This window comes from Bidens hawaiensis, unplaced genomic scaffold (assembly GCF_021521415.1).
Source record: "Bidens hawaiensis isolate Kalapana, Puna unplaced genomic scaffold, B.hawaiensis_p1.1 tig00002866_1, whole genome shotgun sequence".
NCBI classification, from domain to species: Eukaryota; Viridiplantae; Streptophyta; class Magnoliopsida; order Asterales; family Asteraceae; genus Bidens; species Bidens hawaiensis.
Window position 1 is genome coordinate 2,638,393 of NW_027491154.1, and position 24,914 is coordinate 2,663,306.

The 24,914-nt window shown below is 34.5% G+C and overlaps 3 protein-coding genes, 1 long non-coding RNA gene and 1 pseudogene across 6 annotated transcripts; 3 read left to right on the forward strand and 2 right to left on the reverse strand.

Annotated features, from left to right (window-relative positions):
• The first annotated feature begins 5,001 nt into the window (after window positions 1-5,001).
• On the forward strand, window positions 5,002-7,201 carry LOC143621480 (small ribosomal subunit protein eS8-like). The gene is made up of 5 exons (XM_077092892.1): window positions 5,002-5,052; window positions 5,140-5,212; window positions 5,816-6,143; window positions 6,217-6,386; window positions 6,983-7,201. Exons 1-5 carry the CDS (start codon window positions 5,049-5,051, stop codon window positions 7,056-7,058), a joined length of 651 nt encoding a protein of 216 aa, XP_076949007.1. The 5' UTR covers window positions 5,002-5,048; the 3' UTR covers window positions 7,059-7,201.
• A 519-nt stretch (window positions 7,202-7,720) lies between these two features.
• Window positions 7,721-9,473, reverse strand: LOC143621481 (uncharacterized). The gene is made up of 3 exons (XR_013151529.1): window positions 9,401-9,473; window positions 8,201-8,466; window positions 7,721-8,026 (listed from the first exon to the last, which is right to left on the reverse strand). It is a non-coding gene; the product is annotated as an uncharacterized LOC143621481 (long non-coding RNA).
• A 1,326-nt stretch (window positions 9,474-10,799) lies between these two features.
• Window positions 10,800-13,664, forward strand: LOC143621482 (FAD synthetase 2, chloroplastic-like). Of its 2 annotated transcripts, none has more exons than XM_077092894.1 (7): window positions 10,800-10,992; window positions 11,744-11,861; window positions 11,955-12,035; window positions 12,173-12,225; window positions 12,373-12,499; window positions 12,730-12,905; window positions 13,110-13,664. In XM_077092894.1, exons 2-7 carry the CDS (start codon window positions 11,812-11,814, stop codon window positions 13,613-13,615), a joined length of 993 nt encoding a protein of 330 aa, XP_076949009.1. In that variant the 5' UTR covers window positions 10,800-10,992; window positions 11,744-11,811; the 3' UTR covers window positions 13,616-13,664. The 2 variants fall into 2 exon arrangements, with proteins under 2 accessions (XP_076949009.1, XP_076949008.1); XM_077092893.1 differs by having other exon boundaries at window positions 10,803-10,992; window positions 12,364-12,499.
• Window positions 13,665-13,946: 282 nt separating this feature from the next.
• On the reverse strand, window positions 13,947-17,491 carry LOC143621436 (glycerophosphodiester phosphodiesterase GDPDL3-like; annotated as a pseudogene). The gene is made up of 9 exons (XR_013151518.1): window positions 17,431-17,491; window positions 16,896-17,027; window positions 16,691-16,803; window positions 15,949-16,450; window positions 15,836-15,874; window positions 15,447-15,731; window positions 15,001-15,143; window positions 14,400-14,886; window positions 13,947-14,306 (listed from the first exon to the last, which is right to left on the reverse strand). The product of XR_013151518.1 is annotated as a glycerophosphodiester phosphodiesterase GDPDL3-like (transcript).
• A 308-nt stretch (window positions 17,492-17,799) lies between these two features.
• Window positions 17,800-18,594, forward strand: LOC143621437 (uncharacterized). The gene has a single exon (XM_077092859.1). It carries the CDS (start codon window positions 17,800-17,802, stop codon window positions 18,592-18,594), a length of 795 nt encoding a protein of 264 aa, XP_076948974.1.
• The last annotated feature ends 6,320 nt before the right edge of the window (window positions 18,595-24,914 follow it).

Here is a 24,914-nt window from a genome sequence, read left to right on the forward strand (position 1 = left end):
GATACATATAAACAAGTAAAACAAACAATATAAAACGCTTAAAGCACGTTCTTTCAACCACACAAAATATGTTCAATCATAGTTCCTCTCATGAATTTAAGTAGGATTGCAGACTAAAGTTGTAAAAACTGGTTTCAAAACCGAACTTGAGCATATCTTAGTTTAGAGTATTATTCTAGACGTGTGTGTCGATCAACCAATAAGGATTACTGACAGGGAGTAGTGTCGATAATTATTGATGTAGGTGAGTAATGCCAACCAATTGGACAGTTGGCGACTCCCATTAAAGCCTAGTGTGAAGGTGACAACAAATAACCAATGTCGAATGAATGATCATTATCTACGAGTTTAAAAATAATCCTTTTTATCTTATTACTCCCAATTAAGTTAGAAAATAAAATATAACTATATAAATTAAACCTGACCCTTAATTATGGGTGTAAACGAGTCGAGTTGAGTTCGAGCTTGACTGAGCGCAGACTCACCCCGTTTATCTTATGAGAGCTCGATAACTGAAGTTTGGGCTCAGCCAACTTATTTTTACGCTCGAGCTTGTGTAAGCTCGACTCAGCTCAACCCAACCCCATGAAACAATCATAAATAACCTGTGAGTATTTCGTTTTCAATCAAATTATTATTATATAATAATCTTACTATACTATTAAAGCAATACATCTTTTTAACGTGTCATTTAAATAGGTTATCCACATAGGATGCCAAGTATATAATTTCTATAAATAAATTATCCACCTAATAAACAATTTAATTTTAAACTAATTGTCTTCATTGTTATTTTTTAAAATTTTGAGACTTTGTTAATTTTTTATTTTTTTTTTTGGATTTTGGAAAACTATTTATGAACGCTTGGACTGGATGTATGGACGTTTGAATTGAAATGGTGGTTTAATTGAGTCACAAATTTTGGATTTTATTGTTGCTTTATTAAACGTTTTAATCAAAATTATAATTGTTATATCTCATTGTTATATTCATATTTGTAGCATTCTTTATGATGTGTACTTATATGTTTTATTATTTCAATAAAAATAGTTTTTATAACACACAACTTATGTTACAATATTTACATGTTTACGCTTCATAGTTTACAACATATGATTCCAGTAGATGATAAAGTTTTATTTAATATGTCTTTTTTTTTATTTCGTGGTATAAGTTACAAATATGTTTTTAATTGTTATTTTTCTCTGTTTGTCTTTGTATGTTGGATTCTTTTAATTAAAACAACAATATGATACCTTATATTAATAATGCTAGATTATATGACGTTTACGATCTATTAAAATGTATAACACCCCCCCCCCCCCCACACGCACGCGCGCACACACACACACACACACACACACACACATATATATGTATCATTTAAGAACTCTAAAAATGTTAAGAACTCTTAAAAACTCTAAACAACTAAATATTTTTTTAATTTTTTTTATATATTAACATTATTTAAGAGTAGTTTTATCATATTTTATATAAAAAGTTACTATTACATATATTAATCACAAGTTTACATATGTGTAAAATTTATGTACTAAAAAATTTACATAGGTGTAAAACAAAACATATATATGTATAAAAACTCATTTTCAAAATTGTAATCGTAAATATAGATATAAAAAATGATAAAGCTACACTCAAATAATATTAACATACAAATTTTTTTTTATAAAAAACGTTAGTTTTGAAAGGTTCATTCAAGTTCTTAAATAATTTAACGGTTTTGTAATGATACCCATCCTACATATATATATATATATATATATATATATATATATAGGGTCAACTTATTCTACAAAGAGTAACAAAAATGAGAAGTGTGAGAAGCCATAAATAATTGACATGTGTCAAGTGTGGACCAAAAGGAAAAGGGTATAGAGGTAATTGTACATATTTTCTCTCTCCACATGCATGACACATGTTAATACCCCCATCATTTTAGAACGTCTATAACTTTTTCGTATGATTTTTTTTTTAAATTCATCATAATAACAATCGTTTTTTATCTTTAATATGAGTATGATTTTGTTATATAAAATTTAAAACAAAAATTACGTCATTGTGTCTTTTCACACACCATTGTGTCTTTTCGCTTATCATTGTGTCTTTTCGCACACCATTGTGTCTTTTTTCGTCATTGTGTCTTTTCGCACACCATTGTGTCGTTTCGCTTATCATTGTGTCTTTTTTCGTCATTGTGTCTTTTCGCACACCATTGTGTCTTTTCGCTTATCATTGTGTCTTTTCGCACACCATTGTGTCTTTTCGTACACAGTTGCGTCTTTTCGCACACTATTGTGTCTTTTCGCTTATCATTGTGTCTTTTTTCGTCATTGTGTCTTTTCGCTTATAATTGTGTCTTTTTTCGTCATTGTGTCTTTTCGCTTATCATTGTGTCTTTTCGCACGCCATTGTGTTTTTTCGGTTATCATTGTGTCTTTTCGCGCACAATTGTGTCTTTTCGCTTATCATTGTGTCTTTTTTCGTCATTGTGTCTTTTGGCACACCATTGCGTCTTTTCGTACACCATTGTGTCTTTTCGTTTATCATTGTGTCTTTTTTCGTCATTGTGTCTTTTCGCACACCATTGTGTTTTTTCGCTTATCATTGTGTCTTTTTTCGTCATTGTGTCTTTTCGTTTATTATCGTGTCTTTTCACACACCGTTATGTCTTTCCGCTTATCATTGTGTCTTTTCGCACACCATTGTGTTTTTTCGCTTATCATTGTGTCTTTTTTCGTCATTGTGTCTTTTCGTCATTGTGTCTTTCAACTCATCATTATGTTTTTTAAATATTAATAACACCGTTGTGTAATAATTATATGTAAAAATAATGATAAAATAACAACAAATTATCTAATACATAAAACACAATGATTAATACATGTTACACAATAACTTGAAATGTAACACAATGGTGAATACGTATAACACAATGACCTAAAACGTAAGACACAATTGTGAATACGTATAACACAATGGCCTAAAAATAAGACACAATGGTGAATATATATAACACAATGACTTGAAACATAAAACACAATGGAAACAACATATTACACAATGACACAATGAACAACAAAAAACACAATTAAAAAAACCCATTAATTTTTTTTATATAACAATATGATACTCATATTAAAGATAAAAAAACGCTTATTATTATGGTGATTTTTTTTAAAAAAAATAATGTCGTATGAAAAAGTTATGAAAATTTTAAAAGAATGGGGGAATTGACATGTGCCTTGCATGTGGAGAGAGAAAGTCAACAAATGTGGGTTATTACCTTCATGCCCTTTCCATCAATTTTTATTTATTAAATTAATCTCAGCCGTTCAAATCTAAGATTAATGGACTAGATTCCTTCTCACCATTCTTATTTTTATTGTTCTTTGTATTTTAACTTTACCATATATATATATATATATATATATATACATATATATATATATATATATAGCAAGGTTAAAATAAGAAGTAAAACTATCCTAAGAAGTGTAAGAAGTGTTTTTTACCCTTAAAAAAATAAAACACACCGAACAAAAAACACACTAACAATATCCACCATCAGATGATTACATCCAACGCCCGATATTACTTCTCACACTTCTTACAAATAACTCACTTCTTATTCTAACCTCACCATATATATATATATATATGAAGTTTTATATATTTCCACCCGTGAGTAACACGATATCTAACCTAGTATATATAATAAAACACAACCTTGAGGCCGAAAGTACCCGATTGGGCCACTTTGCGACACCTTAGGGCTTAGGGGCCGACAACATGTTGATTTTTGTTTTTTTAGTTTCGGTGCAATAACGAACGTGATGGAAAACAACCTAATTCGTGCTAACTCACCATATTTTGTTTTAGTTATGACATTGTAACAAACGTAGCGAAAATCGATCGAATGCCAAATTTGTTTTTGTTTTGTTGTGTTTTAGTTATGGTACCGTAACAAACATGACAGAGACCGACCAAATTTGCGTAGACTCAACTCCAAGGAATGGCAACGCTCAAGTTTTACCAATACTTGAGTTTTTACCAACCGACGTCACCCCAATGGTCTACCTCAATTTTATATATTTTTTGTTTTAATTCTGATACCATAACACATGTAACCACAACCGACCAATTTCGCGTCGACTTACCGACTCAACGTCCGGGACCAATAATTCTTGAATGTGAACATAATTAATTATAAACCTTGTTGTAGAGGTGCACAAATTGGGTTTTTCAAATACCCGGGTTCAGGTATGGAACCGGGTTTGGGTATTGGAAAATCGGGTATTGGTAAAAACCGGGTTGGGGTCGGGTTTAGGTCCGGGTATTGCCTCTACAAACCATACCCAATGCATCGAGTTCGGGTTGGGTATAGAACCGGGTATTCTAAAATCGGGTATTTGAATACCCTATTTTCGAGTATTAAAAAAACCCTATTTGTGGGTTTTTGGGCTTTTCCCATGTATTTTTCGGATATAGATTGGATTTTTTAAAAGATTGCACTTTTTAGGGATATTTTAAGGTATTTTTCGAGTGTACATCGGGTATTGGAAAAACCCGGTTCCGGGTATGGAACCGGTTCGGGTTTTCGGGTATTACCGGGAACAAATCATGTCCGGTTCGGGTTCGGGTTCGGGTTTTAGTACCGAAATGCATACCCCATCCGTACCCTACGGGTAGGGTCGGGCACGGGTTCGGGTATTAAAATCCTGGGCATTAAAAAAACCGGTTCCGGATTTTTATTTCGGGTCCGGTTTCGGGTTCATGTTTTTTGTGCACCTCTACCATACCTTGTTGGACCAAAGCAAAGTGTTTCTGTTTGGGCCAAACGAATAATTGTACAACATTTGAGGAGCCCATTTGGAACTAGGGTTTTATAGAAACAAAACAAGGGTTCATCTTATTAAAGCACTCCGCCACCAAACACTGCACTTTTCTTCTTCTTCTTCTTCTTCTTCTTCTTCTTCTTCCGTTCGCATAGAGAGTTTAAGCAGAGGCGGAGCTTCCGATCTGCAATCATGGGTACGTTACGTCTGATTTGATATTCTGCTTCGTCATGTTATGATTATGAGCTTATGAGCTGAGTAGACTAATGGTTGGTATATGCAGGTATTTCAAGAGACTCGATGCACAAGAGACGTGCCACTGGTGGCAAGAAGAAGGCCTGGAGGAAGAAGCGAAAGTATGTTTTTATTATTTCAATTCTAACTCTTTACTGGAAGCTGTTTATGTCTAGTATTAAGATATAGAAATTACTCCTGCTCACACTAATTAGGGTTTCAAAATTATTATATAAAATGCAGCACTTTGGTTAAATTACTTGCTATTTTCTGTTGTCTGTTTATGTTGTTGTGGTTTTAAAATTGATTAGCAACACACTTTTTATATTGCCTATTATGTGATGCTGATATTTTATTTCGGTACACTTCACGTTTGTACCTTGACAAGTAGAAATGAATGGTTTTTTTGAGACTTAATGTTACTTTATATTCTCATAGTTATTACTGACATAAGTTTTTAAACAAGTTTTATCTTTCTAGACTGAAATGTTATAACCTTGCAATCTTTATTTTATGAACAATTTTGTAAAAACTGATGTCATGTACAAACAATGTTTTTTTTTTCCAGAAATTAGTTTTGCTAAGGTTTATAAATATATTAGAATAAAAAATCTTTGTTTGTTAAAATCTATTGACTTGTTTCACCAAGTTCCAACATACAATCATTTTCTAGTACATGCATTATTTTACACATTTTATTCATAATTGTAATTCTTTTTTTGAAGGTACGAGCTCGGAAGACAGCCAGCAAACACCAAAATTTCCAGCAACAAGACTGTTAGAAGAGTCAGGGTTCGAGGTGGTAACGTGAAGTGGCGTGCGTTGAGATTAGATACAGGTAACTACTCCTGGGGAAGTGAAGCTGTAACTCGGAAGACCCGTATCTTGGATGTGGTTTACAATGCATCCAACAATGAGTTGGTCAGAACTCAAACCCTTGTGAAAAGTGCTATTGTTCAAGTTGATGCTGCACCATTTAAACAATGGTATCTTCAACACTATGGTGTTGAAATCGGTCGCAAGAAGAAAACTGCTGCTAAGAAAGAGGGAGAAGTGAGTTCTTTTTTTTTAATTTACATGTTTAATAATTTAAAAAAAACTTACGATTTAAGGTTTGGTTTTTTAGGAAGCCGAAGCTGCCACTGAGGAGGCAAAGAAGAGTAACCATGTTGTGAGGAAATTGGAGAAGCGTCAAGAGGAGCGTAAACTTGACCCTCATGTTGAGGAGCAGTTTTCAAGCGGTCGTCTTTTGGCTGCTATTTCATCACGCCCTGGCCAAGGTGGTCGTGCTGATGGGTATGTGTTTATTTATGTTTATATTTTCATATGCAAGTATTCATTTTATTAATTGGTTGTTATGTTTTCTGGTTAGCCAAAACCAGCAAACAAGCACCCTTGTTTATACTTTATATAAGGTCTTTGTTACATGCTCAACCTCACCTGATGATGGAACAGTTGAATATCAATTATGTTCATTTATTATTGATAATTCCATGTACTCTAAATAAATGGTCAGTTATTTGTGTTGGGGTCATTTTATTTCATCCACTATCTAGACAAGTAGGAAGACACAAACTCAAGTAACTAACAATTGAAGTAAGGTGCCTGAAATTATCAATAATAAACAGTTGTTGCATAATCTAGGGGATTTGAACTGTCATATGGTAAAGTAGAGTTGGGCACATAACACTCTTATTTTTGAAGAATGAATTAAAATAAATAGTGAATTCTGATTCTATGCATTTGAGTACACTGTTTTATCCATCGTACTTAATTAGTTATCTGATCCACTGTACTTAATCAATTATCTCATCTAACTTAATTGACTTGTAGATAAAACATAACTTGATTTTTTCTCTTTATGGTGTTTTAATGTTTTTTTACGTTGGCAGATATATCTTGGAGGGTAAGGAGCTTGAGTTCTACATGAAGAAGCTCCAAAAGAAGAAAGGAAAGGGTGCCGCTTAAGTTTAATTTTCTTTTTCTTTTTTACTCTACAAGACATGGAACTGAAATTTTGATGTGTTTGTTAAAGTATCGACTTTATGAATGTTTTGGGTCTTTGTAAACTTCATCAACTTTTTATTAATACTAGCACTATTCATTCAGTATTATGGTTTTCTTAATATTCTGCACAAATTATCTTTCAAAATGCTTCATTGACATTTTTAAAATTTATAATTTCTGCACAAATTATCTTTCAATACACTGTTTGGTTGGTTTTGTTGGAAATTTTTAGCTGAACCGTATAATGTTTCAATTAATGAGTTGTGTTGGTAGAACCAGCCCAGCTATAATAAAAATGCGTCCTACAACCAAACTGTTCAGTTGCAGACCGCCATAGTGGATTGTTTGTATGGTTTACTCGGTTTAAAACACTCAGATTTAGCCTAGGAAACTCATGTCATAAAACATGAAATTTTAGTGATGACTTGTTGACCTCTTTTCAGTGTTTGCATGTGCATTTTTATAAAAAGATTTTGACACATATGTCATCAGATAATCAGTTATCATTGATTTTTCGGATTGCTTAAAAAAATAGTTTCAAAACTTATCTCGTATTATAACGCAAATCTCAAACAGATATGTGGTTTTTAAAAAGCAACATCAGAGACACCCCCTATCTACTTTGATATTAAGTAAACAAAAAGATCAATTCAATAACCACTTGCTCATCTATAAATATATTTAGTTAACTGATCAGTGTCACAATTCATCAAAAAAGAATGTTATGAAGGCTACATGTATTTTACCTACACCACAGTGATCAATAGTCTAATATCCAACAGGTACTCCTAAACAGGGTATTTCTCTTATATTCTTTACATGAGTGATTTAATCTTTAATAATGAAAAAAAAACCCTTATTGCGGTGTGGAATCCATGTGATTGTAGATCCAACAGAAAAAAAGTTGCTGCATTGTTGGATTGATCAAACTGCAATCATAAATGAACATACAGAAAATAAGTTAAAAATGATTAATACAGAAAGTCAGAAATGGAACAAATATATGAAATCCAACTGAAATATATTAAGGTTATGTCCTATAAAATACGCGTTTTTAGTGTGATATCATTTAAAATTTAAACATGAAAGTAATAGTAAAATACCTGCAGATCATCAAGTGAATTTAGTCTTTTTTTGGACTGGGGAGTGAACATGTCATACCCATATTTCTTCTTCAGTCTATCTCTTACATAATCATTTCGGGCTTGTATCCGGGCTTGTTGAGGAGCAACATGTACATAAGAAAGATACAAACCAACACCAAATAAGGATGAACCACCAAGAAACAAACCCACAGTCATCAACAACCTTTGAGGCATCGAGGGAAAGCACAATCCCATCTAGCTTTTTACTATCAACTGCCAAAACACTGAAGTTACAAAAGAACCAACTCATCAACTAATCAAGTTAAAATAATATAAAAAAAGGTAGCTATTTTTTCTTAAAATGGTCAAAAACATTTATTTAAACAGGCAGGCTAATTAATACTAAAACAATAAAAAATTGCAAAACCATGAAGTTTATCGCAAAACCAATTTATTACTACATTTGTTTGATAAAATATACGGTCAACTAAGACCTCATCCTAACTGCATAAAAACTGAAACATGCATACTAAACAACTCTGAAAAAGCCAAAGCAACTGCAAGACGAAATTTCCATCTGAAACGGATGAACAAGTGTAACAAGAAACGATCTTTTATAATCATTATCCAAATCAGTACCCGAACACTGAAGGCCGAAGCATCATACATAACATCACTAATACTTATCGTATGTAAAGTTATAGATCCTTCACTAATGTAGTACTAAAAGGTTTATATTTGACACCTGATTTCAAATCTAGTACATTAAAGAACTCAGAAGTAAAATTGAAATGGGACTTATATCATATACAAAACTTATTATTATTATTATTATTTTTTAATTATTATTATCTTTAAATTTTGTAATATGTAGATATATATAAAGCTGAAAGAACCAATAAAAACTCAAGAAGCTAACAACCAAAGCATATGGCATCAACATCAATAACAAGTAAACCTAACCTCCAACAGTACACTGATCATCAAATTAAAGGTTCATATTCATATATATGGACAGACATATGGATTCACTAGATACTATACCAACCAACTTGAGTATTATCATTAAATTTCTAACAGGCATTTCGTCGAACATGTGATGGGCATTATTGGTCCCCTGAATATATAAAGATTTACTCGACCAAATCAAGAGAAACATGCGTTCAGTTATGCATATTTACACGCAAATTGGGAAGATAAGAGATCCAATTGACATACCCAGTTCGAATTGTGTCTTGTGATTCTGGTCTGAAGAGGGTTTTGAGACACGGTACATGTGTTGGTGGTGTTTTGGTCCGCCGATTAGAAGGAGGGGCTATTTGGTATTAAAAGCTTTTGGAGATAAATTATAAAATGGTCCTCCAAGTATGTTTTTTCTTAAAAACTCGAAAAAAGGTTTACATTGACTGTTTTACGGTAAAGTTATTATTACTAGCTAATAATGATCCCAAAGCATATTGACATTATATATGCTTGATGGTACCAAAATAAGGGCAACCGGAGGCGTTAACTTGGTTAACATCTACAAGTGAGTTTCATAAAAAAAAGAAACTTCTAGTAATGATTTTTTCTTTTATTCTAGACAATGAGGGCAACCGGGGACGTTAACTTGGTTAACATCAGCGGTTTTCGTGCGAGATTCCAACAAAAAATTAGCGATTTTCAACGAGATTTCAGTCAATTTATGGTTAAAATGTGTTTGTGTATGTACTAAACTGGAAACTACATATAAAAATGTGTGCGTGTGTATATAAAACTAAAAATTATGCGTTAAATGACGATCCGATTAATCGCTAGTCCTCACCCAACCGCCCAACTAGCTACTAACGATTTTTACAACACTGCGCACACCCATATATCCCTACTCCTCCTTCTAAATTATTCCAAGAAAAATTCTACTTACATGCCAAGATTTGAACCCTAGTCTTCACTCCCAAAGGCAAGAAGAGTCTCATGCTAGAATAAGTTAACATTGATATCATATACATGCACACTCTCTTAAGACTATATGTAATGAAGAGGCTACAAAATGGGACGTTTTATGCAATGTGGCGTTCAGTCAGCAAAATGTGGGTTTTTGTTTTAGGGGTGTAATGGTGTTGTAGCCCCTGTATATATGTAAGAGATATGTGAATATAATAATAATAAATGGAAAAGGAAGAAATGGCGATAAACAGTCGTCGCCCCCTCCAAAATTCGCCCACGGGGGGTGGTGTTGTAGCCCCCTTGTCGCCCCAAAACCCTCAAATTTGTAGCCTCACTACGGGTAGCCTAATAAAATGCTACAAGTTTTGGCACTTGTCGCTTCTATATTAAACTTCACATTTTTTAAGAAATTTATAATAGTAAAATAATAGTTATCAATCTTAAAACTTATACTTCAAAATTTTTTAATTTAATATTTACTTTCTATTTTTTTTCAAACATTTGATATTTATAATTATTTTTTATTTTAAAATTATTTTAAAGACTATTGTACAACGACTGTATTAATATTGTTTAATGGGTTTATTGTTTCTCGTATACTGATTATTTATTAAATATTATATTTTCAAGAACTAGTCGTACAATACACGAGCCTCAAACTAGTTAGATAATTTATTACTAGGTACCATATATGATAAAAAAAAACAATCTCAAGGGATGAAATATAATAACAAGGAATAGTTGCAGACTATGAGGAACGAACGTTGATGATATCATCAAACTTTGTTTCTATTTCAACATCAGCTGCAGCTGCAGTCATTCATTCATTTTCTACGCAGCCGCACATCGAACCTTAATCGGAGGATAACCGGACTTCATTTCCGGTTAGTCTTGTTTCACATCTGGATTCTTTCATTCAGTTTTATATATATTATTCATCAATAGCTAGCTCAAAGGCATTGTTTATAACTCTATTTGTTTTCTGGGGCATCTTATCTTCTTATTGGCCAATCATTGAAACCTAAACTACTTCTCTGCTTGCTAATTCATCATTGTTATTGCTAATTGTTAATTAGAAACGATAATTAATTAAGTAATAAGTTATTAAATGCCATGGATAGTGATTAATTTTTAGGCAAGTTTTAAACTCTGGTAATCTTGATTTATGTAATTTGAAAATTAGATTCATAACACTTTCGGTGTCAATGTATCGAAACCGTGTAGAGATTTCTGTTTATGCCCTTGTTCCTCAGTCGTGATTATTTTCAGCATTGTAAAAATCGGGTTAATCACTAATCGGGCAATGCGATTTCATGTAATCGGACACAAGAATCAGTAGGCGGTCAAAACTGGGCCAAATCGGTCCTTTGGACCCGATTTTTAAGCATCGGCATCGACCTGTTCAAGTTTTAGTAACAAAAGATGATCAAACGAGGGTTCGATGTGTGTGTGTGTATAGTTTGCAAATTATATATAAAATGAACAAACTAGCGCCTAGTGAGGTTTACAACACTGACTGTTTTATCTTCTTTATTCGAGTTCCTTTTTTGAAAAACATGATTCAAGGTTTTCATTGTCGTAAGCTGACACTGTAGTTACACACGTTTAAATTTCTTTAACTGTAAAAAATGGCAGCTTTCATGGCCTTTGGGATCACATCTGTGGCAGCTATTGCAATTTCATTGTAGTGCAGTTTGATCTAAATGAAACAAACAATGATTATGAATCAGAAGTTGTTTGTTCACCTGAACGGGTAAGTTTATCTGTATAAAAATTATTTGTTTGGAGTAGTATATAAAATTTAAAACTAAGGCTGTTATGGGCTCTGTTGTTTGCATTTGTTTAGGGGAATTAGGTTACCGAGTACAATGCACGAAGCTTCTAGAAGGGTTCTCTCTTTATCTTCTTCGGATATGAAAGCAACGAGGTATGCATTTCATAATTAACTTCTTTGGGTGGCAAAATGGATTGATATTGTCCACTTCACTTCATTTTTACCTTTTTGTTTCGTTCTTTGTTTGACATGTGTTTTAAATTTCTAATCTGTCTGTTTAATTGGCAAAGCCAACAGGAAGATGATGGCACACCGCGCTCTGAACAGTTATCATCTGTGGCAGGTATTATTACTGTTATTGTTATTATAATTTGTTTCTTTAAGTGAATGGGCCTAATGTCACATTTTCTTCTAACACTATGTAAATAAGACCCCCAACAAAAAAAATTAGTTTTTCTTACACTTCAATTTAATTTTGAAGGAGGGATAGTAGCTTTGGGAAAGTTTGATGCGCTGCATATTGGTCATCGTGAGCTTGCTATCCAAGCAGCGAAGGCAGGCACTCCATTCCTGCTATCATTTACTGGAATGGCAGAAGTTCTTGGCTGGGAACCAAGGTATATCGACCCATTCATATCTTGACGAGTCAAAGCTGGCCACAAGTTGCCTAAAGAGTTTTTAAATGCTTACAACCTTCTAAACCATTTTTTTTTATTTTAAAAAAAATCATATTGGTATTTTCTATAACTATACAACACATTAATTGTTTACATGCTTTGAAAATTGGACACAAAAGTATTGTCAACTTTATGTTTTAAAAAGTCTGAAATCTAAGTTGTTTGAACAGGGCTCCTGTAGTGGCCAAGTGTGATCGAGAACGGGTGCTTTCATCGTGGTCTAGTTGGTGTGGAGAAGTGACACCCACAGAGCTTGAAGTCGAGTTCTCTAAAGTGAGGAATCTGACCCCACGTCAGTTTGTGGAGAAGTTATCAAAAGAGCTCGGTGTACGTGGTGTTGTTGCAGGTACATGCACTTGAATCTATTAAACAGGTGTTGGGGTGTGGGCTTTAAAAGTATTTATCTTATTCGGTTTTTGATGATCGTTTAACCTACTTTTCCTTACGAATTACATATATATAATTATTTAGGGTAACATAATTGTTTATCAAATAGTATATGTTCCAATTTGATCATCAAAAGTCTAACTGTAGATCTTATTATACGTAGGCAAAAACTATCGGTTTGGTTACAGAGCCTCAGGAGATGCATCTGAGCTGTCAAGATTATGTGAAGAGTATGGTATAGAGGCATACATCATAAACCCAGTGATGGACCAAAAACAGATCATACTGAACAAAGAATTCACCGACGCTAAAGAAAGAGGGCAGGTGTCATCTACTCGTGTTCGTTATGCACTTTCAGAGGGAGACATGAATTATGTTTCTGAGCTTCTTGGTCGCCACCATCGTCTAATATTAGTGCTAAATGATGACCAAAGTTTCATAAGCAACAGGAACACGATATCGCATCCCAAATCATGTTTACTGAATCTTCCACCTAAAGAGGGTGTATACGAGAATTGCAGTATCGTATTTGGTAAAGAAAATGAGAATGTTGTACCATGTAGAGTAGCCGTTGATAGGGATAATATTCGTTTAGAGTTGGTAGAGATAGATTGTATTGATATTCCTTCAGGAGACTTGAGATACCTGAATATTGAGTTTGGTGCCTGAAAACAGTCATTAAAAGTGGAATACATGGTTACAGTTATATTCTATTAAAACTTTCAGGTTGTAGATTTGTTAGGAATGTGGATGGTTTGGTTTGGTTTGGTTTTCATTCCTGGAGTTTGAAAACAATCAAAGCGGTCATATTGCCTCATCCTTGGGGACTGGGGCCATAATAATATTTTTTTTATTCGTTTCTACTACTTTACATACGACAATTTAAGAAGTCAAACTATAAGAAAGTGACAACATTGGACACCCATTAATAGAAAATCTGGCATGCTAGAGGTCGACAGACCCCTCGACCCCTCTCTAGTTCCACTGATGCAAAAAAGGATTAAGAAAATACGTTCTTATAAAATCTATTAATAATCAAGCTGGGTGTTTATATATGTTTATCAGTACATCAATACGCCTCCTACAACAACAGCCAACAAACAAAGCAGAGTTCTCATTACAACTTTTGGTGGTTGACCACTCGGAGATGGTGCTATTGTCATGTTACTAGAAGGTGGAGGTGCCCTCCTTGTAGCTAGTTGTATAGGTGGGTCTGCCAGGTCACTATCGTTCAGGACCGGGTTGGGAGCTGCAGCCGGCGGCATCGACCCAGGAGTCATGGATCCCAACAGTAGCCCAGGCATTGCAGCTCTTGCATAATTTTGGACCTCCTTATCTGGTAATTGCAGACACTTGTTCCCTGTAGTTCCCACATAAAAAAAATTAATAAATTTCAGAGATTATTAACGAGACCTCGAACTTTTGAAGATATCTGAAAATGTAGCAAACTTACTTCTGTATCTGGCAGCGGTAGCTGGGAAATCTGTAACAACTCCATCAACACCATCTCCGGTTACAAATGAGTTTATTTCAACATACGGGTCTGAAAAAAAGTCCCGTGCAATTGATGGGAACTCGTTGCTCATTATTTGCACGTATACAGGAAGCTTAAACTCGTGAAATTTATCCACGACATTAGTTTGACCAAAAAGATACCCATCACTGCGTGTGTAGACAGATTCCTTCCCAATAATAACTGAATTAGCAATATCTTTGATTTCTAAAATGGTTTAGAGTTTAAGGCATCACGGATGTTTTCATCAACTTCATAAACAAGCTCATGCCTATTGCTTCTTTCCTTGAATAGTTTCAGAACCTTACTATCGAAGATTGGATTAATATCTTTTGTGCAAATTGCTATTATAACTTGATTTATTCAAGACGTCCATCAATGCATCTGTTACACTTAGTTCATGATTTTCAGCTAGGTAGGCTGCATGCTGCAAGTTGAGTAATGAGTAGAGTATTATTGGATGAATTCGTATCACAATTTTACTGGATAAAGAAGGTGAGTTTTTTTTTATGAGTATTATTATTATATGGTGGTTGCTCACCTTTATGTTGATCAGGACACCAGAAACAGAAGTAGCATTACTTGCAAACTCCAAAAACTCAAACAAAGTCATAAACTTTCCATCATTTTTGAACTTTGGATTCCGATACAAAGTGACATTAGCAAATGGATCAGACATTAAAGCTAAAATACAAAGACAGAAAAAACAATGAGATAGCAAATCAGTAATATACATTTTTGAAAAGCACAAGAAGATTTTTTATTTTGTTTGCAAGGATAAATAAAATGTTTAAGTGGAGTGATTATACTATTACACATTCTCTAATTATATAAACAAAAATGATTCATCTATCATATATTTATACTCTCATAATCATATCAATTATATGTAACCACCATCTCTAGTGACTGATGAATCTTTTGGTACAGTGACATTACATCTATCTTTCCTATTAATATCACAAAAGAGGTTAATAGATTACTTACGTCTCAAGGTCTTAATTTGGTTCCATGTGAGGCTGAAGGTATATATTCCATTACCAGAATGAAGCTCGGGAAAATTTGAAGTAAGGTTGCTGAATTCTGAATTAACAACTGTTGTTCTATCAATGAGGTTTATAGAACCTAAACAAATAGGTACCGCATCACGTGTCATCTGAACTGGACAGTCGATAATATCTGCACCATCTGAAACAGCTTTCCTGTATGCTGAATCAGTACATCCAGGAAAGTCCCCACTTGCTCCTTCAAATGATATAATTGAAAAGTTCACTGAAACAATGTTACAGGAGAAATATATGATTAACATTTTTTAAACAGAGAAAAACAAACATTAACTGATTATGTAGACACATATAATACATGGAATAACAGACCTTTATGTGATTCATTTGTCCCCATGTGAGAAAAGCAATCTGTAGGGTTCTAGATCATTAGTTGATCAAATAACTAAACTAATCTAATATAATATTAAATGTTTCAAACTTACCAAATGCAGCTGATGGAGTTATAGGGTAATCAGAAAGAACACCATCTACAGCAAATTTCCCATTATCGACAAAACTTAAATACTCTGATACAGGGTCATAACTGTAATTATACGCGATTGGCACATCATTCATAAAATCTGAAGCAAAAACTTTTAGACCCTCCTTGTGAGCATCCAAGACCAAGGATGTAAACGGTTGTAAATACATGTCTTTATCCACAGGCCATATGTATGATTTAGGAACTAGAATTGCGGAAGCAAATGTCTTGATATATGTCAGATTTTTCAGAAGAGATCCATATGTTTGATTGGTTGATGGCTCTGTTTCATCCAGCCCAAAAAATCTGAAAACTAGTTTTGTAGTGCTTGATCTGAATCTTTTCACAATGCTTTTTATAAAATTCACCTCTGGCGACGAAATATATTTCACAACGCCAGTTTTGGAAGCAGAAATCACAAAATTTCTCATACTCAAGTTGTGTTGTCTGAAAAATGCATCATTCTGCAAAAGCATAAAGAATACAACCGCATCAGCATAATTCTGTCAAGACAGTTAGTTGTCATAGTTGACTTTTCGTGTGTTTTGTTGACTTGTATTGTACCTCTTTGTTTATCAATATAGTTGTTCTATGTTACTATTACAACTATTTTTGCACTTCTGATCAACTTCAGGCATCCGTTTACGTGAAAAATAGTTGGTAACTTTATGTAGTTGATAATGTAAAAGAGTAATAATAATCACCTGGATATTCAACCACATTTGTTTTCTTGATTTCGCTCCAACAACATCTTCAAAAGCAAGGATCGGAAACGAGTAATCATAATATGGAGTTCGGTAGTCGATGTTCTGTATTACTGTTCAATGCAAAAGAAACATCATAAATTGCAAGGCATGATACCATTCAAGTATTCAACTTGAGAGATTTATAAGTACGAATTTGACTTACAGGAGACATTTATTAGATCATCAAGTGAGAAGTCAACAGGAAACCATCCTTTCACGGGTACACCATTGACAGGGTATGTATTGCTTCTATTATCAAGCACTTGGAACAACCCATTATGAAGACGTATCACACCTCAATGAAATACAAAACTTCGTTGATGGTCGATTCATATGTCCACATGAAGCATGTTGGAGGATTTTCAATTTCTTAATCCATGACAGAAATCCAGCTGTACAAGTCCTTGCAGTCCATTTGGAAAATATGCAGAATATAACTTTTAGGGATAATGATGACCTTGATAGTCTCGTCCACAACCCATACAATAGACATACCACGTTGACCGAGTGGTTACGTAACAATCAATTTGACAGCACTGGTCGTCACCTTCGATATATTGATTATGTTACAGAGTATAGGTGGGAATCAAAAAGTTGGATACGAAGATTGTCTAGAAAGACACCGCCAATAGCAAGACTTATATACGTACATCCAAGTTGTGGCGAGACCTTTTACCTACGCATGTTTGTTAGGTTACCAAAAAGGTTGTCGTTCGTACACTTGCATACGAACGGTGAATGGTCAAATTTATCCGACATTTCGTGTTGCATGTTAGGCGTTAGGATTATTGGGTGATGATAGAGAATGGTCATCTACAATTGATGAGGCATAAAATTGGGCCTCCGCGTCAGAATTACGATCCCTGTTCAGCCATCTGCTTTTGTATTGTGAGATATCAAACCCACTTGAACTATGGAAGCAACATTGGAAAAAGATGGCAGACGATGGGCAATGAACATATGGCATTGCAAATGAAGATGACCTAAGGCAGTATGTCTTATTCGAGCTAGAATTATTACTACGATTAAGTCATTCTGGCAAAACATTAAAAGATTATGGTTTGCCAATGCCAAACGCCAACATGCTACAACGCCTACAAAATAGGCTCTTGATGGACGAAAAAAACTACGATAGGCAGTTGTTAGCATCAGAACATGCATTGTCTCTAACACGTCTCAACCCGCAACAAAGGTTGATATATGACCATGTCACATCAGCCATTTCGTCAAGTCAACAAATATTAGCCTTCGTATATGGTCATGGTGGAACAGGAAAGACATTTTTATGGACAACAATAATTGCTTCATTACGTTCCACTGGTAAAATTGTATTGGCTGTTGCTGCCTCCGGGATTGCATCATTGTTAATGCCATCAGGAAGAACCGCCCACTCACGATTTAAAATCCCACTTGATTTGACGGACAACTCAACTTGCCAAATAAAGAAGAACACTCAACTGTCTCAGTTACTAGATGAAACGTCTCTTATCATATGGGATGAGGCTCCAATGAATGACAGAAAGTGTCTCGAAACATTAGACAGATCGTTAAAAGACTTATTTAACAACCCTGATCGGCTGTTTGGTGGCAAGTGTGTATTACTTGGTGGTGACTTTAGACAGACTCTTCCTATAATACCGGGGGCTTCCAACGCGACAATCATTTCATCTTCCTTACCAAGATCTTATCATTGGAGGCATTTCAAAGTGTACAAACTAACAGAAAACATGCGTCTACATAGACCAAATCTAACATTAGAAGAACAACATTCAATATCTTCATTCTCGTCACGGTTGGTCGCTGTAGGTGATGGTGATATAGGCACGACTGACATTAACGAACCACACAACACAAAATCATAATAATACCACCACAATACTTGATTCCCTTCAAAGAAAATTCATTGATAGACCTAATTAACTTCATATATGATGAAGAAACTTTGGCCAACCCATCTGCTACAACACTATCAACCAAGGCTATTGTTTGTCCTAAAAATGACACGGTAAATGAACTTAATACAACAATACTAAACATAACACCAGGAACAATAACAACGTATATTAGTATTGACTCCATAGTTTCCCAACCAGGTGACAACAATGCCAATGTGTCTTTAAACCCGGTAGAGTACCTTAATCTAATGAACTTTAACAGTCTCCCACCACACATCCTTGAGCTGAAAGTTAACGCACCAATAGTACTCCTTAGAAATCTAAATCCACTTGACGGCCTTTGCAGTGGCATATGATTAATTATCACACAACTGTTACCAACAATAGTTGAGGCACATATAATGACCAGAAAATTTTTAGGCCGTCGTGTGTACATACCAAAAATAGCCCTAACTCATAAAGACAAATAACTACCTTTTGAAATGAAAAGAACACAATTCCTTATAAGACTTTGTTATGCAATGACAATAATCAAGAGTCAAGGACAATCACTAGACAAAATAGGCGTTTACCTTCCAAAACCTGTTTTTTCACATGGACAACTTTATGTTGCCTTATCAAGAGCAACCACTCTTGAATCCCTAAAGATACTGATAGTACCAGAAAATAATGAAGACTATAATGTTACAAAAAACATAGTATACTCTAACTTTTTGAAGGAAATAAACCATACATGTTCTAATACTTTATCATATCAATTCTTTCATACAAACATAAATACTTACCGTTGACACACAACACATAGTAGCATCATCAATAATTTTAAGTTAAATTTTTTTCATTTACCCCTAATGTATATACAATTTTTACACTATCCTATGTAAATGACACAGGACAAAAAAATGACATACATACGTCTCTCCGAGATCAAACCACGTCAGAAACCAAAGGTTATTACAATACGTGTCTTGAAGCGTTGGGTCTCAAAAGGAAAAAAAAACTAGAATTGTGCTACCTATTTGTTGATCAGCATGTAAGTACCTTCACTTAATATGCATATTATATTATTATATAAATTACGTGTTTATGTGACACTTGATTAAACTTATAAAACATGAATTTTTAATAGTTTCCCTAAAACTAATGACATTTTCTAATTGCTACATGCCGACGCAATCGAATGCTCAGCTGACCTAATAGATGAGTCATACTTTGAAGACATCATCAAAATTCAATCATGCTACAATGTCAGCAACTACATATCAAGTGTATCCCGAAGATCCATGGCAATATGCCCTCATAAAGCAACACTCATAATTGGCAAGAAGACACAGTTTGTCCCTGTTACTAATGACAACATACCAAATTGCTACTATAACTTCGCACGCTATAAGCAACTTCAAGAACGCCTTGAATCTTGGGATCTACTTACAGGTAACATTCATCATCAAATGTAACTATAATCTTACCTAATTCTAACATAACATTCAACATTCGTAGATTACATTGGACGTGTAGTGAGCAACCGAACTACAGACGCCAAAAACAACTTAACATTAAGAAAGATATACATCAGAGATTTCGTGAAAACATAAATGATGTGCCCTTCACACAACTCATGTTGATTTAAGCTTCCATGTTTCATAATTAATCTTCTATAATATTTTCAAAAACATGCTACTAATTCTTATCATTTCAAACAGTGACAAACAAGTTCTCGTCACCTTATGGCCTGCTCAGATTGACTTGATCGACAACATAACAAGAGCCGGAGATACAATCGCCATCACATCAGTCAGAGTAACACAATTTGGCAGTATCTAATGTCACACCCCCATCTTAGGCCTAGGAGTGCGACCCAATAGTTGGTACCATAATTGTATATAAATCAGAGTTACGTTTAATTAGCGGAAGTCTTATAAAATATAAGGATCAAAGTTTTAAAATATATACAATACAAAAGATGGAACGAAAAGTTCCATTTACATTTTCTTGTTTATAGTTTACAAAACCACCATTTAGTTATATTTAAGTTTAACAAAAGTTATCCGAGCCATCGAATTCTTAAGCCCTTCGTCTTCACAAGCTCTATTCTTGATTACCTGCAAAATGTTATAAGGTACGTCAGCAACGAATGCTGGTGAATATGCTGACGCGAAAATATTTTCTTTACTTAGTCACCCCTCGAGACCACGTAAGTCTCGGCCCATCTTGGCTTAGGAATAATTAAGTTAAAACAATATAATTATAAACTCGAGTCTCTACACTAGGTCACCTCAGCAAAAGACCGAAGCGTTTCGACATAACTTAGGTACCATAAATATACACACGATCAGTCTCACTCGGACATAACTTAGGTCCGGACCATCGTGGCTGGAGGTCATGTCCAAGCGTGGTGCGATGTGCCCACCGCATTTAACGACATATGTAAGGATCCAGACAAAATTATACCACAGCCTGAGGGCTAGGCTTATACTATTTACAATGTTTTTTTAGAGACACTCAATCTCATGTAAAGTTTTACACATAACACGTTTATTTATTTGAAAACAAGTTTGTATAAGTGGGGCGTATTCACCCTTTTGCTTTGGGATCGGCTTCAACACCGTCCGAGGGTCTTTCCCTTGCTATCTCGCACCTATAGTACGAGTATAACCATTTGTTAGTCGGGTATACAATCCGGCTTAAGACCTTTAGTCTTAATTTATCTCGATGAACCTTTAGTTCACTTCTCTTTTACTTAAAAACCTTTAGTTTAAAAGTATTTCATAAACATTTAGTTTATTTTGTAAAACTCTACGTTTCTTCTTCTTTAAGAAACGTATTCCTTCCTTTATTATTTAAGTATACTCATTATACTTAAATAATATTTATAACAAAGAATATTTATACAACACATATATATACATATATATATATATATATATATATATATATATTTCTTTTCTTTCTTTCTTTTTTTTTGTTATTTATTTTCTTTTAAAGCATCGAGTATAATTACGACTTTAGGGTCAAGCCTTTATAATATTTTATTATTATTTAATTCGGGCATCATGCCTACCTCTTACTCGGCTTTAAACCCCTAGACACTCGAGCAGCACCTCGACGCCGCTTGATCTTTTCAACTCTCGCTTTGATCAATACTTCTCTTCGGCACGCAAAACGAGATATACCAATATTCTTCCACGTCGGCACGCTTTACGAGGTAACTTGTCGGGACGTCATTCCAAGAACATCTTTTTGATTATAACATCGTCGGGTGGTGGTACGATTATCGGGGTATGGCACGGAATCGGGCACGATTATCGAGCTGGATTGAGGGCACGAACTTCGAGGTATAGAGAGAGGCTAGAGAGAGAGAGATATGTGTGTGAAATTTGGTGTGGGTTGTGATGAACCCGTAGCCCACTATTTATAGGCAAAAATTGGACCCCGTCGCGGTATGTGACGGCCCCTTTGACAAGCCCGTCGCGTATCGCGACGTAGGCTTGCTGAATAAGCCACTAGACCTTCCACGTGGTGACACGTGGCAGGCGTTGTGCCGCGTGGCGACACGTGGCAGACGTGTTGCCATGTGGTGATACGTGGCGGCAGATAGTGCCATCGAGTGCCACGTGGCACACGTGTCACAACGTGTCAGGCCACGTCATCGCGATACGCGATGACGTTGGGTTCCACAGCGATCGCGTATCGCTGTTGACTTCTTCCAGAAGTTTTGACCAAGCCCCATCACGATACGCGATGGGCTTGTCTTTTGTCCCGTCGCGTAACGCGATAGGACAAGAAATCAGGATTTTCTTTTTCTTGGCAGAATTGATCCCTAGACTTTGGAAAGTTGACATTTTTGGCTTGAAATTTCCGTGATGTTACATATACTATAACTCAACAATTCATTTCACAATATGATGCACGTTGCCCATTCGTCATATATAATGAAAAACAACACCTTAATCTCTAATTCACTCCTTCATAGGTTTAAAACAACTTGAGTCAACCTTTCTAACAACAATCACAGTGAATCCAACATGCCCACATACCCAGACATACATAGACAGGTATTAAATCGCATAATTAAAATGCCGACATAAAAACTTACATTTATCTTATTTTAGTGGCCATTTGATTTGAGAAGTCCGTTATTGTTTCAGTAACACTAATATAGCATAATTGCGTTTTGATTACAATTTGAAAGGAAGAAGATAAAATCTTTTTTTAAAGAAATAAGTTCTTGACCTTTATTATTCATTACCAATGTTTTATGATATAAACTACTTTTCATTGTTATTAACTCACAAAAAATATATCTATTTACATAACACATTCTTCGTTTCACTTTACTATCATAGTTCAACACTTAACGTATAATGTGTGTGTTTGTTCCAACTACTTCACAAAAACAGGTTGACAGAATTACCGATGACAACCGAACCAACACAACAGGCAATCCCAATAAAAGTTAGCGACATCATTAACAACATACCACATCAAAACAAGGTAAGAACCAATTTACCACAACATTTCATAACAACAACAAAAAAAGAATAAAACCATTAATAACTATATGTGCAGACTGAAGGCAAAACCTACACATGCATAGCCAGAATAAACGAAGTGGCAACCAACCGAAACTGGTACTTTGCACAGTGCTCCAGATGCCCAAGGACTTTGTACCCAGAAGAAGAAGACGATGAAGACGGTGTCAAAACATCATTCGCTTGTCTAGACCACGAAGATATCACACCAAAATTCCAGTAAGATAATGCTTGTCATATTCCAAAATATCTATTAAACTGCATATACGATGACATATTAATCTTTTAATTATAACTATTATATACAATTATAAAATTCTGCACGCATAAAACTTTGTACCATATGCATAAAAACATTTCTAAATTTCTTTTCTAACTTTTAACCTTATATTTTTGACATCTTACTTCTAATCCATACACTTTTCATCTTTTAGAAGGTTCTCATAGAACATTTCTTTAACCAACAACAGTTTCCCACTTTATAGTTTCGTTCCCAATACTTTTCATCTTTTACAAAATTGCAGTATAAAATTCGCAACTTAACATAGAACAACATGCATGTGTGGTTCAATGTTTGTACTCCTATTTTTCACGATTACAGTCGTTAGTGGACAAAGTTATTAGTTCTGTATGTTATGTTTCGCTTTAATTTTTTCGTCTTTCAAATTTATTTTTACACAAGTTCATTAATTCTCTTTATTTTGTTTGTAGACTTTTGATTAATTAAGAAGAATTTTAACAATCGCCAAAGTAATTTTGTTTTTAGGTGTATGACATACAATAGGTGCATATCATACACATACTACATCTCATAAGAGTATTGAATGATGCCTATATTCATATATGACAGGTACTGTTTGAATGCCTCGATAACTGACGACACAAACACAGCAGATGTCGTGATCTATGATGAAACAATGATTGATGCACTAAGAACAGAATGTCGTGTGATGGTTTTAGACAAAGGAAACACTGACCAGAAAGTATTGCCACCAGATATCTCTGCAATGATTGGTGTTCCAAAGTTATTTGTACTAACTAAAAGGGCTGACAACTCAATATCCGTCAACAGAAAGCGACACACCAGACACTAATGCTCTTCAGCCCAAATCGGCATCGACATCAACAAGCCTCACACCACAAACACCATATTCAAAGAGAAAGAGGCCAATGCAAGATATTCCAGGTATACACATCCTTCAATAACCATTAAATATTGTTATGACCAACAACAATATGTTGTTTATTGAACTAAAGCTTCAACTATCATTCTGACAAATTCGGGTGAAAAGAGACAGAAGATGTAAAGGGGACTCCAACAATGCATGATTTTTGTTAACACCTACTATACCTAGGTAAGAAACATTTAATTAATATAGCCTAAACACCAACGATCTTAACACATAAAAAATTGAAACGCACATCTCAAAGACATGAATGTAAAATTATGCAAATATGTAATTACTAAAAGGCCCTACTATGTAAAAAGGCCTAACTAGATGTTATGTTAAACATAAACAAGTAGGTGCATGACCACCAGCGCTACGCGCCACTTTTTGTAACTCTATGGCTGTTGCACCACTTTACTTCCTTTAGGTTGTTTAATGCTTAATATTATATAAATTAAGTGTGGAGTATTCTATATGAGCTCTTTTGATACTACGTTACATTTACATAACAATAGCTACAAATCAACAGACATTGCATTACACTTTAATATTCGTCAAACAACACCTCAAACCCGCCGCAACGCGC